This window comes from Triticum dicoccoides, chromosome 7B, assembly GCF_002162155.2.
Source record: "Triticum dicoccoides isolate Atlit2015 ecotype Zavitan chromosome 7B, WEW_v2.0, whole genome shotgun sequence".
Classification (NCBI taxonomy): Eukaryota; Viridiplantae; Streptophyta; class Magnoliopsida; order Poales; family Poaceae; genus Triticum; species Triticum dicoccoides.
In genome coordinates, this window is record NC_041393.1 from 501,844,808 (window position 1) to 501,855,973 (window position 11,166).

Consider the following 11,166-nt stretch of genomic DNA (forward strand, 5'->3'; position numbering starts at 1 on the left):
TAATTTAGTAAACTTAATCTTATGACCACTTTTTTATATCTCAGATTCATGACCGTGTGGAGCAGGTAGTGTTCTTCTTTCCCTTACAAAACTACGTTCTATGCCATTTAATGCTGTCTGCTATAGCCTATAATTATTTCTATTCTGTTAATTTTTTCAGGGTTCAACAATGCGCCATCAGCCACTTCTGAAAGCTCAGCTGGCGCCTGTGTCTGATATGAGGTACATTAGCTCACAGCCAGGTCTTATATGTTGTTCAGGTTTTTTGTCCACATGGTAGACCATAATCATTCTCAGTTTAAAAAGTGCATCAAATGAATGACTATGTGCATGTTCCAAACATCTCTTCTTAGGACTAAAATTTGTAGTTATTTTAATGTATCTCACCGGCACTTTTGGAAAGCTAAAATTTGCGATCCTTCGTGTGTTTATCACTGCAACAAAACATAGCACATGCACTGAGTAAAGTATGCATTTCTGGCAGACAAGCCGATTACTTTGCAGGAAGGTCTGCTCCAATCCATCAAGAATCTCAGGAAATTGGTACATATGGAAGGGCTGAAGCTGAGCATCGCAACTTGTCCATTCTTGGGAATGTTCCATATGGAGGACAACAGACATCTTCATTGTTGGGAGGTGCCCCTAGGACAAACATTGATAGTCTTGGCTATGGGCAAGGATCATCAAGCAGCGGTTATGGGATGAGTCTGCCCCCTGGACGTGACTATGCCTCGGGGAAAGGCCTTCTCCATCCATCTTCAGATTCTGATTACCGTGACAACATCTTACCCCGTGCACGTCAAGGCATCTCCATGGTTGATGAACGTGCAATTGACCGGATTGGTTATCGTCGTGAGCTGGATCTAAGAGATGAGGATCGTCGAAGGGATCTGCTACTTGAAAGGGAGAAGGAGCTTGAACGGGAGCGGGAACGGGAGTTGCGAGACCTTCGAGACCGTGAAAGAGAAAGAGACCGTGAAAGAGAAAGAGAACGTGAAAGGGAAAGGGACCGTGAAAGATTAAGGGAACGTGAAAGAGAAAGGGAGCGGGAGCGTCAAAGGGAACACGAAAGAGAACGTCTTCGCGAGCGCCGCGAGAAGGAGAGGGAGCGGAACAAGAAGCATGTAGCTGATTCAAGGCGTGAGCGCACTCCACCTAGAACCCCTGGTGATCGACGACGTTCTTCTTCTGTTAGGTCTGAGAAGCCTTTGCGGCGCCTTTCACCTCGACGTGATGCTGTGCATAGGTGTCTCCATGTTCTCTATAGCTTTGTGGATGCGCTTCGTCTTTGGTGCAGCCTTTTAAACTAACACTTTCGTTTGTTGTCCTGAAGGCATCGTTCACCTATTAAAGAAATAAAGAGAGAATATTTGTGCAAGGTAAACGAACAGTTGTGTTTGTCACAGTGTTCTTGCGAAAATCAATTGATAGTATTAATTCTTTACGTGCCTCACTCTGGTCTCCAGTTTCCTTTACTGCTGTCCTTGTAAAGCCTGAGATCTTTGCAAACTTATGTGTCCACTCTCGGAACTAATATCTGAGAGATTCTGGTTCTACTTACCCATCTATCTACACCAATCCTTGTTTTTGCCTTCCTAGCCACTTTCTCTTTTCTGTTACCACTTGTCTGGAGATATCTCATTCTTTATTCTTCCAATTTGGATAACTTGGAAGACTATTCACACCTTAAGCATAGATTGCACCAGAGTGGATATGATTGAGCAATCATGGAGATGTCTTCCATCCTCCATTTTTCTCTGTCTCCTTTATATGCAAATATCATATTTAGTATGTTCAGTTATGCAGCAGTTTTAGTCTGATGCCCAATAGGAACTTGTTGCTAATTGGGCTGTCTGGTGCAGGTTTTGCCATTTCGGTTGGTGGATGATGAGAGAGACTGTTTATCTTTGACAAAAAGATATCCTAGGCTATCAGTTATTCCAGATTTTTCTAAGGTTTGACATTCTATTCATGACTGTTGATGATCAAAACTCAAAGTGAAATCATGGTACTGTAGTTTTTTTTTGCCTTACTTAATTGTGATTTACTTGTTCTGTAGATTGTCTTGAACTGGGCTAAAGAAAGCCTAAATCTTTCACTGCATACACCAGTGAGGTATGTTTTTCTATTGGGACTACATAAGTAGATACATGTACTGTTCTATTGTTTTTCTTGCTAAATGTTCTTGAGCTTCCTATTAATGGCATGTTTTATACTGTGTTGCTGCCACTGCTGTAAAATAGTCTGGAGCATGCCATCTGTGAAGATGATGATAAAGCTGATGAAAGTGCACTGGTCTCTTCTGAGAACACATCAAGCATAAAGACCCCTGAAACCATTTGGAATGCAAAGGTCTTTTTATTTATAATGTTGTGTTCATTTTGAAGTATAAACTACATTAAGTTGTAGTTGATTTGAGTAGTAGCTCCCGCAATAAGTAGAGATAGTGTTTATTTGAATGAATTATGCCATTGTACATGCTATAACAATATTTGTAGAAATCATGTGTATAATTGTCGTGGGCATCAATACTCATGTTTGTAGAAAATTATTGCTTGCAAGTACATGAAGTGCAACCTGTGCTGCTGACCTGCACTATCCTGGGGTGTTATGGTCTTCCCCTGGATCATGCTTGCCACTTGAGCAATCTTTTGAGAAATGCTAGTCCGGTTCTAGCTTTTGGTAGGATGAATTTCCCTTGCATGAAAAATATGTCTTCATCATTCCATCACATTGTGACATGGAAACGTCTCAGAAAATAAAGTTGTGCTAGTACAATTTTATGTTGCATATGTAATATAGTTATTGCTGTGCTACGATTATATGTCTCCATGGTAGTCCCATCGTGTGCTCACCCCCTAGCCTTTGCCTAATCTTTTTTTGTTGAAACTGGAGGAATCTTTCCATTGCATTTATACTCATCTGATATTGTAAAAAATCACAAGAGTCTGTCTTGGGATTGACATTGACTTGAGTTTTGCTTTTAGTGCTTTTAAGTAATCCAAAAAAGAAAAAATCAATCTCACGTTGGCTGGATGTAGAGGCACTTAAGTTATGCTGTCTTTACCTTACAAGGTAACTCCAACCATCTTGAAGTAATTTCCTTCTGTGCTTACATATATGCCCATGCGCAGGTACTTCTGATGAGCGGTATGAGCAATGGTGCCTTTGCTGACATAACGTCGATGAGAAGTACTGACGAACGAGTGGTGCACTTGAACAATATCTTAAAATTTGCTGTATTCAAGAAGGATCGTTCACTTCTTGCTATTGGAGGCCCTTGGAATGCAGCACTTGATGGTGGAGATCCATTGGTTGACTGTTCTTGCTTGATTCGAACTGCTATCAGGTATGCCTTCATCAAGTAAATGTACCATGGATGACTTGCAACTCTACTAACCCTGCTTCTTGGACAGATATGTGAAGGAACTGGTTCAAGTCGATCTATCTAATTGTACCAGTTGGAATCGTTTCCTCGAGGTACTTGTAAATCTATCTCAGCACCTTCTAGGAACTGTATTTCTTGAATATAGTCTTCTTTAGATGGAAAACATCATCCTCCCATCATATACCTTTTATTTAATTGGTCATAACCGGATTCTCTTCTGAATCGTAGAAGCGCAAACACATATATTCCTATATGCTTTATTCCAAAACTATATAGTGCACATTTACATTATGGCTCTTTACCAATCAGTTTGCTTCTTGTTAATTTGTTTGGCATTTCTCTGCTATTTGTGCTTTAAAATCTCCAAAGGATATTTGTGCCAATAACCGTCAGAATATTAGAAATTATGCCTGGTAACTTGTCAGTTGCAAATGCGATATCAAACCCTACTCGTTTGTGGATTATTGGCTCTTCCATAGGATAATATGAGAGCATTTACTCCAGTAATTAGTCATTCGCTTTTCAAGGCATGCTATTATTGCTGAAGTATCAGCATAATGTAATACACGCATTATACTGCAGGTTCATTACAACAGAGTTGGCAATGATGGACTCTTTAGTCACAAAGAAATTACTGTACTGTTTGTGCCAAACCTGTCGGAATGCATACCATCTATGGATATATGGAGGAGCAACTGGATTGCATACCGAAAATCAAAGATAGAAAGGGAGCAGCTGATTATGAAGGAAAAGGTAAGCTTGTGCTTACTATTATAACATACTCCCTCCGTTCCTAAATATAAGGTGTATTAGTTTTTCAAAAAGTCAACTCTTGTCTATGTTTGACCAAGTTTACAGCAAAATATATGAAGATTTATAATACTAAATATATAAAATGTAAAAATATAGTTCATGATGGATCTAGTGATAATGATTCGGTATTCTAGATATTGATACTTTTGTCTATAAACTTGGTCAAACTTAGAAAAGTTTGACTTTTTGAAAAAATAATACACCTTATATTGAGGAACGGAGGGAGTACTTTGTTTTCTTCTGAAACAGCACTAATGGTTCTTACTTCCTGTTGCATTTTAGAGCCCAGGTGATCCAAAGGAACAGAAACAAGGTTTGAAAGATCCTCATTTATCATTTCACTGCCTTTTCCTTGTCTAATGAATAAAGTAATTAATCCTTGTTTATTTGTCAGCAGTTTTAGAGGAGCCAAGCGAGGCTAAAAGTACGAATGATCAATTAAAGGAGGGTGATGGTGCTGCCAAGATTGAGAAAATTGATGCTGATATGGAACTGAAGGAGGGTGATGGTGCTGCCAAGATTGAGAAAATTGATGCTGAAATGGAACTGAAGGAGGGTGATGGTGCTACCAAGATTGAGAAAATTGATGCTGATATGGAAGAACAGGGCAAAGATGGAGATGTCAATCTTGCTGGTGATGGTGGGAAGAATCCTGACAATGTTGGGGAGCAAGTTGAGAAGATTGTGGGGGTTGTTGAAGAGAACACTTCTGGTGATGCTTCTGTTGACCATGTCACCGAGGATAAAAAGCCCTTGAAAAAGAAAATAATAAAAAAGGTTGTGAAAGTTGTTCGAAAAAAGCCAACTGCTGAAGCTCCAGTGGGTAAATCGCCTCAGGTTGACAAGAATGCCGTGGCAGAAACTGCGAGCAAAACCGTCCAAAAGCACATTGAACAGAAAAGTGAGGATCTTGGGAAAGAGAAGGCGGGAGCTGTCATCGTTCAACAGCCTGAGGCTAAGAAAACTGGGAAGAAGAAGGTCATTCGAAGGATTGTTAAAAGAAAAGTTCCTGCTTCAGCGACTGAGCCAACAGCCCTTGCTGCACCTGCTGAAGCAAGTAAACAAGATGTGGATGTTCAGCCAGAGAAGATTGCTGAAGGCATCACTGATGCTGGGAATTCACAGACTAAGCTGGAAGAAGGATTGAAAATTCCCGCTGAAGATATTTCAAACCAGAAGAAAGAAGGATTGAAAACTCCTGCTGAAGATATTTCAAACCAGAAGAAAGAGGAAGGATTTAAAACTCCTGCTGAAGATACCTCAAATCAGAAGAAAGAACAGGAGCTGGAGATAAAGGGAGACATAATGACTGATGATCAAAAGGCAAATACAGATAATGTTAACCAGCAGGAAGTTGTAGAACAGAAAGATCCGAAAATTGATGAAACAAACGAAAAGAGTGACCAGAAAAAGGATGACAACGAAACAAAGGATAAAGACCAGAAGATGGACTCAAAGAAAAAGTCGCCCATTGACACCAAAGAAAAGAAGAAGTCTGATGAGCCTCCGAAACACCCAGGATTCATTCTCCAGGCCAAAAAGAGCAAAGGATATAAAGTATGGCCATCATGCTATATAGTTATCTTTTTATTTCATATAATACTATAAACTATAATTCAAGCATGGTCTTACTGCCCGTGAGATCTTATTGAATGGTTTTCATTTGCAGCTCCGTTCAACATCCCTTTCATTGGATGGCCTCCTGGACTACACCGCCAATGATACAGAGGAGTCTGTATTTGAGGTCCATTTTCTGCTCTGGCTTCTGTAATAATTTGCTAATTGTCATTACAAGAGATCACTACCTCTGCATTTTTTTCTTCAGCAAATATCTCTGTCCTGTATTTTTTGCCCTAATTTATGAGCATAACACAAAGAAATTACTAAATTGCTTTTGTGGTGATGCTCATGGGGCTTGACATTTATGATTGATATGTTCTTCTGTTACTTTTCAGCTTTCTTTGTTTGCCGAGTCTTTCAGCGAAATGCTTCAGTACAGAATGGGTTGTGTGATCTTGTCTTTTCTTGAGGTAACTTCCTTGTGCTCTGTCTATGCTTTGTAAGCTTTGACACACGATCAGCAATTAGTTTTTCATTCAAGTCTACTTCCATCTAACTTTGAAGTTTGGTAGCCGAGTATGCTTGCAACAAAAATGTCCGGTAGTTTGGAGAGTCCCACTCCATTCTACCAATATTGTTACCAAACTTTAGGATAATTGTTCCCTGTAATGGTCCAAATTGGGACTTGGAAGTTTGTAACCTGGTAGTTCATGGTAATTTTTGTGGAGCGTACTAAAGCAAAGAATTGGTTGCTTCATGAGGGAAGCAGAGCTGCATCCAGTAGGTTTTGGTAGTGGTCTGTTTTCAGTTTTCCTCATATAGCTTGTTTTGTCTGCACAGAAACTTTACAGGCAGTATGTTGTGAGGAGGAATCAACGTAAGCGCCAAAGAGAGGAAGATCTAAAGAAGGAAGACACAATATCCTTGGAGAAGCGACTAAAGACAACTGATGAGAATGTAACTGGAAGTACCTCAGGTAACCCAGGTAAAAATGATGAAACAATAAAAGAGGGTGGAGAAAAGATAATTGGCGATAATTCATCAGCTTCCCGTGAGCAACTGGTCAAAGAGGATGATGAGAAGATGAGTACAGATCATGCTGCCCAGGATGAAATGATGAAAGAGGGAGAGGAAAAGATTGATGCAGATCAGTCAGCAGCTGCCCATGATGAACCTAAAGCTGATGAGAAAATGGAGGAAGAAGATCCTGAATATGAAGAAGATCCCGATGAAGTAGAATATGAGGGCGACGAGGACATGGATGATGCCACTGCTGAAGAGCCGGCAGAAGCACAGGTAATGCACACATATATCCTCCGTACCCTTTTGCACCACACATAATATACACAACTGTGAAGTGGCCGTCTATTAGCTCGTGTTGCTTAAGAAACTACTCTTTGTGTTACCGGATGATCTTTTCCTTCATAACAGCATGGATGCTTGTTGATTTGCCCATGTTCCCTTTCATGTAAAATTCACTTAGAATTTTCCACTAGTTTTCAAATAATGTATTTCCAAAATATGGAATTTTAGCTTTCTACATGTGGAGCATTTCCAATTATTTTCAACAGAATTGAAGGGTAGTGGGAAGCTGCAAGCACCAACTCATCAAGCTTGTTGTGGAGTGTAGTGTTAGCTCACTTGTCAAGGCTAATTGCTCTAGTTTTATGTCTGGATTATGTTTGAGACCTTACACCACTATAAATATAAAAATTAAGATATTGAGATTTCTCTAGTGAAAGTAGTACGTAGGAATCACTGATATGGGGACGCGGGCACTGGGATGATCGGACACGCGACATGGATATGGCATTTTTCAAAAACAGCCTTATAGGGATATGGCGAGTTTATATAAATAATTCAAAAAACACTAAGGGTAAAATTTATATTTTCAAGATGTGAGATCAAAGTACTTCCTGTTTGTTTTCTCTCTACTGCCTTTTCAACGATAGAAAATTCAAGTTACACAAAGAACAAAGGTAGAGCTACTCGCTTACTATCATGGATGAGTACATGCTAGCAGCCGAGCAAACAAAGAATAAAGAGAACAAAAAGTGGAGAAAACATAGAAGGAATGTGTGCTTGTAGGTGCTGTGAAACTAGTTATGGGTAAACTGTGCTTACCTGTGTCACTTCATTAACCTCTGCTGCAGAATGAGGATAACTCAAATGAAAGAGAAACCAAGCCAGAAGAGGTAACCGCAGAAGATGACGGAAAGAGGACAACGGAGAATCTTAAATTGGAAAAAACAGAAGAGGACACGCAGTCTGTAGCAGAGAAAGGAGATTTGAAAGAAGTTGAAGAGAAATCTGCTGGTAAGGAGGGAAAGATATCTGGATCACAGAAAGGAGATTCAGCGAAACATGATGTGGTTGATAAGGACCTGTTGCAGGTACATTGTGCTGCCTCGTATAAGAGATTAGGAGTTGCATTGAAAGTTAAAACTCTGTCTGTTACATGGATCCCAGTTTATTGCTAACATATGTTCTTTTCCCTCTTTAGGCTTTTAGGTACTTCGACCAAAACAGAGTTGGTTATATAAAGGTAGTGTAATAAGCGATACCGTTGTTCTTTTGAAAGCAATTCGTCATTTGGATACATGAAGGCATTATTCTTATTATTTTTACAAATGCAGGTGGATGATTTAAGGTGCATCCTTCACAACTTGGGGAAATTTTTATCCAACAGGGATGTGAAGGTCAGTCTCTTGACTGTTCGTTGGATTCCATACCATCTTTTGTAATCATATCTTCTGGAACTTGATACTTATTTGTTCCAATCTGGTCTTGAAATTTCACCCACTTATTAACTTACCACCTCTTGCTGAAATGCTCCTTTGATTCAAATGAATTTTATAGGATTTTTGGAGGGATTTGGATCCTTAGGTCCTTTGATTCACAGTATTGGAATCCTTAGGAATTTTAAAGAAATAAAAGTGTATATACGATTTAGTAGTAGTTCTGTTCTCAGCTCAATATGGATACCTTTTAACTTCTGGTTAGCTTGATAGAATACGTCTACATCCTAGATTGGTTATAGTTCGCTATTAACGATTAGCGAGTGCACAATGGAAAATAAATAAGGTGTATTTGTCAATTGGATATACTTGCACTTTTGGGGGTGGTGAGCTGCAACATGCATACGTCCTGTGGGTTTTACATCATGCAGAACACTAATAACGGTTCTTGTTTTGATGAAATACGACCCATCTTTTGGATGTTTTTGACCAGCATCTAACGCTGGCATGTTGTTCACTGTCTGCAGGACATGGTTCAAATTGCTCTTGCTGAGAGCAATTCTTCAAGGGATGGTCGCATTATCTATACAAAGCTTGTCAAGAAAGCTGACCTCTAATCTGGACCTGGTTTTGGCCCTAGCAGCTCGTTGAGTTATGGAACTTGTTTGTTGGAGATTCTTGACAGTGAATCGATGATCAATGGAAAGTCAGCCGAATAGTGTACTTCTATGTAGCTGGGAGCTAGTTTTCATTTCTTTGAATGAATATTTGTTACTTAACTTAACAAAAATTGATATCGTTTGTATGTTGACCTACTAGAAAATTTTCATTAGATTTTTTTTTCACAAAGCAAACATAATGGCCTAATAATAATAACATTTGCTGGTGTTGTATTTTCGATTTTCTTGTGGCACCACACAATCAATCCTGTGTCAACTATGCTAGGTTGGGAAAACATGAGAATACGACTAGCTACTAGTGTAGTATAAAAATACAACCTCCGTACACTAATATAAGATGTTTTCGTAGTTCCAATGCAAGGTTCTTAAGCAAAAAAACCTGTAGTTGAGAGCAAGAAAATAGTGGCCAGTGTACACCATGCTATAAGCCTATAATATGACCAACCTCGCAACAATAATTCGAGGCTTCATTGAGAATTCCACTTGATTTCATTAGCGATGCCGCGACAGCGGAGGCCCTGTGAATGTTCGCATGTTAGTGGGGTCCATAAGTAATACTCTTATCTTGATCCCTCAAACAAAATATTGCATGTAATGTAGGTTTAGCGGTTCTCGAGCCATCAATGATTGATGAACCGGCAGATCCGTTTGCAACTCCTGGAAATATTATCCGAGTGGTACTTCTTTCCCGTGTTTCAAATACTTCGTACGGTACCCAATAAGTTATTGGGCGTTCTTTTAATGGTTTATGTGCCAACAGGCTTATTGACAGTACCTTTTTTAGAGAATGTCAATAAATTTCAAAATCCATTTCGCCGCCCAGTAGCTACGACCGTATGTTAGTGGGGTCCATAAATAATACTCTTATCTTGATTCCTCAAACAAAATACTCTTAGGGGATTGCTACGCGTCGGCCGACAGCTGTCGGATTTGATAAATCGAGCGGATGCACGTCTTTCTCTACTTCGCAACAGAGACCTTGTTGCAGAATCACTTGTAAGACAGATTGTCCTATGGATTTTTTTTCAAAAGAATTTACTTTTTGTCTTCATTTTTTGCAACAAAGTTATTGTTGCAGAAAAACTTTGCAACTGATGTGAAGTGCACAACAGCTATGAGGATGCTTGCATACGGAGCTCCCGGTGATATACTAGAAGACTATGGACGCATGGCCGAGTCCACCACCATTGAGTGTTTGTACAAGTTCTGCAGGGCAGTGGTGGCAGTGTTTGGACCACAATACTTGCGATCACCCAATGCTGAAGACACTGCTCGGATCCTAGCACATAATGCAGCAAGAGGATTTCCTGGAATGCTTCGAAGCATTGACTGCATGCATTGGGCATGGAAAAACTATCCATTTGCTTGGCAGGGAATGTACAAAGGCGCCAAAGGAGCTTGAAGTGTGGTACTTGAGGCAGTGGCCACACATGACCTCTGGATTTGGCACTCCTTCTTTGGTATGCCAGGAACTTACAATGACATCAACGTACTGCAGTGCTTGAATGTCTTTGCCAAGCTTGTTGAAGGTCATGCTCCTCCGGTGAACTTCGAGGTCAATGGGCGCCACTACAACAAGGGATACTACCTAGCAGATGATATCTATCCGAGATGGTCCACATTTGTGAAGACTATCTCAAACCCTGTGCCAGGAGGCAAGAACTCTTACTTTGCCAAGTGTCAGGAGACTTGTAGGAAGGATGTCGAGCGGGTATTTGGTGTGCTCCAATCCCGATTTGCTGTTGTCCGGTACCCCGCTCTGACCTGGTCGAAAGATCAAATGTGGGAAGTCATGACTCGCTGCGTCATCTTGCACACCATAATCATTGAGAACGAGCACGAAGAGCCAATATTTGACACTGAACCATATTACAGGCAGGGTCCTCTTGCCCAAGTTGATCCCAGCTACAACATGGGCTGCCTTCCTCAAAATGCGTCAGGAGATCCGAGACCCACAGGTGCATCAAGAACTGCAGCACGATCTGGT

General features: G+C 40.2%; 1 protein-coding gene across 3 annotated transcripts in view; it reads left to right on the forward strand.

The window, feature by feature from the left end:
* LOC119339917 (protein SHORT ROOT IN SALT MEDIUM 1-like) overlaps nucleotides 1-9,397 on the forward strand; it is a 12,678-nt gene extending 3,281 nt beyond the window's left edge. For 2 of the 3 annotated variants that reach the window (XM_037611819.1, XM_037611820.1), the window contains 19 exons: nucleotides 45-65; nucleotides 161-222; nucleotides 485-1,246; nucleotides 1,334-1,379; nucleotides 1,863-1,955; nucleotides 2,060-2,115; nucleotides 2,244-2,352; nucleotides 3,135-3,349; nucleotides 3,417-3,480; nucleotides 3,971-4,141; nucleotides 4,484-4,514; nucleotides 4,599-5,758; nucleotides 5,871-5,945; nucleotides 6,157-6,231; nucleotides 6,602-7,057; nucleotides 7,915-8,154; nucleotides 8,265-8,306; nucleotides 8,398-8,460; nucleotides 9,027-9,397. In XM_037611819.1, coding sequence (XP_037467716.1) covers nucleotides 45-65; nucleotides 161-222; nucleotides 485-1,246; nucleotides 1,334-1,379; nucleotides 1,863-1,955; nucleotides 2,060-2,115; nucleotides 2,244-2,352; nucleotides 3,135-3,349; nucleotides 3,417-3,480; nucleotides 3,971-4,141; nucleotides 4,484-4,514; nucleotides 4,599-5,758; nucleotides 5,871-5,945; nucleotides 6,157-6,231; nucleotides 6,602-7,057; nucleotides 7,915-8,154; nucleotides 8,265-8,306; nucleotides 8,398-8,460; nucleotides 9,027-9,116 — 3,831 coding nt within the window. In that variant the 3' untranslated portion in view covers nucleotides 9,117-9,397. Of the gene's footprint in view, nucleotides 1-44; nucleotides 66-160; nucleotides 223-484; nucleotides 1,247-1,333; nucleotides 1,380-1,862; nucleotides 1,956-2,059; nucleotides 2,116-2,243; nucleotides 2,353-3,134; nucleotides 3,350-3,416; nucleotides 3,481-3,970; nucleotides 4,142-4,483; nucleotides 4,515-4,595; nucleotides 5,759-5,870; nucleotides 5,946-6,156; nucleotides 6,232-6,601; nucleotides 7,058-7,914; nucleotides 8,155-8,264; nucleotides 8,307-8,397; nucleotides 8,461-9,026 lie in introns of all 3 variants that reach the window. The other variant, XM_037611817.1, reaches the window with a different exon arrangement.
* The last annotated feature ends 1,769 nt before the right edge of the window (nucleotides 9,398-11,166 follow it).